This window comes from Pezoporus wallicus, unplaced genomic scaffold, assembly GCF_028554395.1.
Source record: "Pezoporus wallicus isolate ANWC-B61680 ecotype Strahan unplaced genomic scaffold, APGP_CSIRO_Pwel_v1 contig_1438, whole genome shotgun sequence".
Lineage (NCBI taxonomy): Eukaryota > Metazoa > Chordata > Aves > Psittaciformes > Psittacidae > Pezoporus > Pezoporus wallicus.
Genome location: NW_026638681.1, coordinates 231,165 through 237,762, shown reverse-complemented (window position 1 = coordinate 237,762; position 6,598 = coordinate 231,165). Strand labels below are relative to the sequence as shown.

The 6,598-nt window shown below is 39.2% G+C and overlaps 1 protein-coding gene across 1 annotated transcript in view; it reads right to left on the bottom strand.

Annotated features, from left to right (window-relative positions):
- Window positions 1-2,282: 2,282 nt before the first annotated feature.
- Window positions 2,283-6,598, bottom strand: part of MED14 (mediator complex subunit 14) — a 37,753-nt gene continuing 33,437 nt past the window's right edge. Inside the window, exons 30-31 of the mRNA XM_057411892.1 lie at window positions 5,815-6,004; window positions 2,283-2,431 (exon numbers count right to left, since the gene is read on the bottom strand). Of these exons, the coding sequence (XP_057267875.1) occupies window positions 2,358-2,431; window positions 5,815-6,004 (264 nt within the window). The 3' untranslated portion in view covers window positions 2,283-2,357. The remainder of the gene's footprint in view (window positions 2,432-5,814; window positions 6,005-6,598) is intronic.

Sequence of the window (6,598 nt, the reverse complement as noted above, 5' to 3'; positions counted from 1 at the left end):
TTTAGTCTACCTTGAAGAGCAAGGTAGGAGATCCCATGCAGAGCAGCATCAGAGACGCCACCATCAGCTCTCAGCCCCGAGCCAAGCTGGCTCCATCCCCGCTTTGGGGGAATCAACACCACACAGGTGTGTGTTGAAAGCACAGCAGGGCCCACGCTGGCCTGCAGCCCCTGAGCTGCCCCCTCCGTCCCTCACTCCGCTGCAAAATCAGCTTCAGAGGATGGGAGTGCTTTTCTGCCTCTTTCAATGCAGAATGCATCATTCCCCTGCTGTCAGCTGGGGAGATTTTTGGAGAGTGAGATAGTTGTGTTCCCATTTGACACTGGCTAATATTGCTATGCCAGATATGTGGATCAGTTCAGGACTGCTATATTCCTCCATGTAATTAGATGTTTCTTGTCCCACAGGCAGTTTTATCAGAAACAATCTACACATACCAGAGGATGCAGAATCACTCTGGCACTCTTAGTGAAATAAATGGAGAACTAAATCTCTTGTAATGATGAAAATCTACGAAACAGTCCCAACGCAGCAGATGGATATAACATCTGGCTACCAGAAACCTACCCTGAACACATGAAAAATGAAACTTAAAACTGCACTTGTATGACATACAGTTGTTTCTTTGAAAGGAGAAAGTATCAGTGGGAAATGCTTCCTTTTACTAGTAGCATTTTCCTTAGGAACTTATTTAGGATGTGGTGTACGTTTTCAGATATACTTGTATCAGCTCTTGATGTTAAAACATCAGTTTAGTTCTGAAATGGTAGAAATAAAGAATTTTTCCAACTGAGTAGCAGCAGTTAAAGATTAAACATTTAAAAGAGTCCTAGGGTTCTCTCTCCAGTGGATAGGTTTTGTATATCAGAAGCAGAAACTGCATAAGCACCTGTTAGATACACACAGGTCAGAGAAGCAGTGATACAGTACCAATACCCAAACTCACAGGTTCAAGGCTGAAATCTGCCGTGGACACCAACTAAAAGATTCCTTCTAATGGCAAGAGCTTTGAAAGAGGTTCATTTATTCACAAGGAGGGAAGAGCTGCAACAGCTGTAGGGGCAATGGGCAGCCTTAATGCCAACAAGGCAGGCTAGGATACATCCACCAAAAGGCTTTTAAAATTAGTTTAAAGCATCCTTCAGCTGAGCAGGTACCTGACAGAGTCCTGCAAAGGGAGTCAGGCAGCACAGCAGAAAGCAGGAAGTCAGGAGACCAACTTGAACACAATAAAAAAGTTGAGAATACTGATCCATGAGGACAAATGGATAAATGATCAAGTAATTCCTAAGGATGGAGATTTTACTCAGTTACAAGAGCCTTCATTCATCCCTGACAAAGTTCTCTACATACATCCAATTCAAAAAGTTATACGTGAGGCTATTTCTTCTCTGGATCAGCTTTTTTTGGATCAGCCTCTATTTCATAGTACACAGTTCAAGCCTCTACCTTACCTGCCTTTACAATAAACCAAATAAGAATCTACACAGAGGTGTCTACAGCTACAAACTCCGTGACAGATGAAAGAAGGTCCTTTCTTCCACTAACCTTTCCTTTTGGGACAGAACGTATGTAGTTCCTTATGTCTGTAAGAAACAAAGCACTGTTTTAACTAATTACTGGTTATTTATACAACCAGGAAAATGAACAAACTCTGCATCCTATGACTTGGAACAATCAAACCCACAGAATAAATAAATAAGGTTTTGTTTTGTGGTTTAAGTTAGCAGCACATGTGTGTGGAAACACCTACCGAGATAGCTAGGTAATTGTGAATACAGAAGGTCTGGCCAGTAGCTAAAATAGAGAGGAATAAAGTTTAAGATTATACAACATCCAATTCAAGATTTTTTAATCCAGTTTATTAAATATTGCTTTTTGGGGACATGTTTACAACAAGCCCAAATAAATTGTTTAAGGATTCAAAGCAGTCATATTAAAATACAGCTTCAATATAAAGTTTGTCACAGTTTTACAGTATTCAAAAATGACAGACCTGCCTTAAAAAAAGACTATTACACCAAAACATAAGAAAAAACAGAAAAACAAACAAGTTTGGCATTTTCATAATCTTTATAGTATAAAACAGAATATTAAATCTATTACCAGCAAGCTGATCCTTCAACCTATTACCTAGTCTGAAGTGTCTCCTGTTAAAACACACTATACAACAGCACTATACAAAAGTCATGGTGATACTCATTTGATGAAAGTGCATCCCTGAAAGTTTGCCAGTTTATTATAGTTAGCTCTTAAAAAAAAAAATAAAATAAAACGTCCTCTTTTAACTGAAGGCTTTATTTTTTATTTTTTATTATTTTTTGCGGTTTTGTCTCTCAGCCTTCTTTTAAAAGTGTCTACGGACGCCCACCAGGGGGCAGCGTAAGATTAACCATCAAATCACGAACGGCCGCAAATATTGTGCATTCACCTGGAACAGGGAAAAGAAACAGGTTAGCATCACTCCACACACAGGCCTTCACCCCAACAAGCAGGATCTGCAATGATTTTAAGGGATATAGCTTCGTCTTTCCCAGCAGGACAGCTCTTGCTGGTCATGAAATTGCAAGAAGCTTTTAACTTTTAATCTTTTGAATATCAGATTGAGTCTATACTGGGATTTATCGTATGCGGCACTACAATGCGTATTTTTCTGCATGCTATTAATTAAAATTACATACACCTTCTAAAGAAAAAGAAACACTTTTCCAAGTCCTATTTGTATTGATTAAGAGCAGAAAGTAAACATTTCAAATGACTCAAGTCTGAAACAGCTGGAAGATGTTTTCTGTCCTAAGCCTAGTTTTGGAAACATTTCTAATTCCAAGACTGGGCAAAAGTCAGAAGACTGTTTCTTTCTACCAAATTATTCTGGCTTTACCCTTGACATCCAAATGCAAAATAAAATACAAATGGACTTTTGTTTCCAACAGCTGAGATCCAATACAGAGAGGAAAACCCAGCCACAGCTGTCTCATGTTTTGAATACCAGTATTTTTTTTGACAAAAACAGACATTCTGAAATAGCTTAAAAAAGTTAAAACCAATAGAATCAAGAGGTTTTAATTAGAACAATAAAAGGTGAAGTATTAGACAGGTGTGACTTTCATCTACTGTTTCCTGGTAAGAGAATACAATTAATAGCTTCTATCATACCCTGGTCACTGTGGGCTGAGTTTCTCCTGCACAGGTCAAGAAACAGCAATGAGGAGACACTGAATTTTATTGCTGAAGGAGCAACAGTGTGAGCAAAGAGATAGGAGCAGAGCCTGTTGGGATGCGTTAATCCTAACTGCCAAACTAGGGATTCCCAAGATAATTTTGGACAAGTCATTATCATACCCAAGCTACACATCTGGGTTAAATACCATCCACTGCATCACTGAAAATCAGACAATGAAAAATGCTTAGTCATGAAGTGCTTTAAGAAACATCACAAGACCCTTGAGCTCCTCTCTTAAGGGTCACCTTCAGCATCTGCAGGGATTTTAATTTCCTTACCAGATTGATGTCCACTGCGTAACACAGCTTGTAGACTTACAGCTCAAGTTTAACCCTATTATTTCAGAGCACTGATTCTATCTCAGTCCATATCATTATTTCCCCCAAATAAAATATTTTTTCCCATGGAGGCATAGGTAAAGTGATCTCAGAAAGCCAGTGCACTCACAATGAATCAACGTTTTACTGTTAAACACAGCAGAATGTGTTTGCCCACAGATCTGAAAAGAAAACTCTTCCAGAAGAACTTACTTTTCAGGCACTACCATTTTATTAAGAGGAAAATTAAGCTGAATACAAAATACTTTCTCACAAAGAGAGAAAGGTAAAAAGGATACAGCCAAAATGAGGCAACACTGATTACGGGTTACAATGAAAGTGCCAGTAATATACGTGCATGATGGGAAGCCCTGGTCCTTTCTTACTCAAACAGTGCAAAGTTCACTTAACCAAGCAAAACGCAATGAGTGCAACAGAAGAGCTAACACAGGTAGGAAAATCCTGGGTACAGCACAATAGCATCAGAAGAGAAAGGATATGCATCTGGGATCTCCCATGTACAGAAGTCTCCCAACTATCTACATTCATCTGCTGTCTCCAATCCTCTTTCAATGGCAAAGAAAAGAAGGTATCTTGTTCTCTTTTAGCAGATATAATAATACAAGTTTTGACAGTAAGAACACAGGAAAATGCATTTCAAGTGTCCTCAGGGAAGATACTCTTGGCTGGGTGGTGGTGTTGGAAATAAATTAAAAAAATCCATACAGACTAGTTCTTTCTTTTAGAAGTCAGAGGAACGACTACTAGAGAAGTCTTCTGCTCAGTTAGCTACATTCTTCTTTGCCTGGATAAGGTCCCACTTGTGGCCACAAGCTCTTTAGATACGCTTTTCTTTCCTTGTCTGTTCTCTGCTCCCTGTACCACAATCCCAAACTACTTCAAAACATGTGACAAACAAAAATTGTCTGTCCTGATCTCTATAACAATCATCAGACTACATCTCACTGGGTTACTCAAGAGCAGCTTTGGCAATTACTCCCTATGCTGCAGCATTTTGTGGAGGATTTACCTTAAAACACAACTTAGTGCAATAACAAACAGCAAATCCAGTATCTACCCTTCCCCACGGCAGGGGAACTCGGTGGGGAAGCACCTTCCAAATGAAACACCTGAAGTTTAGTTAACTTATCTCAACACAAAAGTGCTACAAAAACAACAGTTCTGTACCACATACAGAACTCCTACAGGTGAGCTCACATATTCTCAAGTCTACTTTCTCTCCTATTTACCCACACTACTACTATATGTTAAACAGAAAATGTGTGTTAATTTAAATCTTTTCACAATTTTAAGAAATTTACGCATATCCACACCAACTTGAGATGAACATTGCTCATGTTCTAGCAATCGAAATAAACCATCAAGCATAGTTAAAATTACTGCATAACAACGAGATGAGTAATTATACAGAAATAGAATTCAGCCTCTGGATTCACAACTTCTATCTGTTCACTGGATTATTGGAAAAAGATTTTGTTCATCAGCATGTAACTACAGCAGAACTGAAAGTTACTGTTCTTATGAGCTATCTGTGTATTAACAGACCCCAAGCCACTGCTAACAGACAACATGCTGCCCAAAGAACCTGCTATTGTTGTTCAATGTTTCAGATACTACAAAAAAAACAAAACCCATGACAAACAAGAGGGAAATCAAAGCACAACATTGCTCACAGTGCATTACCTAGGGGCCAATGAACATTCAGAACAACCTCTTTAGCTCAAACACTTCACAGCACGTTTGGTGGACAAAACTGTATGCGCCTCTGTTAGTGCACACACCGACAAAGGTGTATACAATCACTCCATTTACTTTTTAATCATTCACAGCACATGGACAAGTTCCAATAACTTCTTTAACATCCCTTTATATTCTACTGTTAAGCTCAGTAACTTAAGAATTGGCCATGAAAACTAATACTTGACCATAGCATATTTCTTGTGACTCATTCTGGGCCCATTTGTTAAAAAGCGTGACTCCTGCTGTGCAGCAAGAGTTGGGCCAACAAGAGATGCATTTATCACTCAGGCAGAACAGCAAAATTCAGCCTACATCATCAGTGTAACCTTCTGATGTGTTGCCAGCACTTGCTATTAAGTTACATATTGCCTGTCACATCAGGAGTTTATAATCACTAAAGAAATATGATAGAAACCAAGAAGAATTCAGACTTAAGAGAGGTTTAGTTTGACACTGGAGATTTGTCACAGATGCCTGGGTGAAGAGAATGTATCTACTGGACATGTACAGTACCTGCTCGTGGCGAATTCAGTTCAGCAAACCTCTTTAGAATATTGCTAACCATCATTGGAGCAGCAACAGAAGAGTTCTGCTGCCTGGGAATGTCAGCCTGTTGCGTTGTACCCGAAGCCATATCATAAATAATTGGGACAATAATACTAACAGCTTCCTGTGGGACTGTTGTTTTCTGTGTTAGCTGTAGCTGTGGGAAAGAATCAAAAAGTGTGTTAAACCGAATGACCACATACTCCAGTGCAACTTCTGATACAGTTAAACACTCTAGGCCTACAGACAGCATGCACTTCCACCCCCTCAGTTTTCAGACATTGATTCTGTAACAAGAAAGTTATCAATCAGGTGTAGGCTATTTTCTTCTCAAAAGCACCCTACAGTGAGTACTGCCTCAGAGATGGCACTAAGGTAGATCTGTTCTAAACATCTCGTTCTTCCTGTCTTTTCCTATCACTGCAAATCTGTGCATCACTTAATCTGTGTGGTTAGAGCCTCAAACAAGAAAAACATATCCAGCAGTTGAACATTTGAAGGTACCCGCAGCCCAGAGGGAACTGAAGTTTATATACTGTCAACATCTCTCCAAGAACACAAAACATGAAGAGTAGTTGTGCTTTTATAGGAGGGAGAATTGGAATACTAACTGAACTCAAAAAAGAGATGCTTCCAAATGGCAAACCATTTTTAGCTATTGCAGTTGTCAGACATAGCATGCTTATGTTTGGCTACTAACCCATGATGATTTCAAAGACACGCAGCCCACAGAATTTTAAAACACATAGCT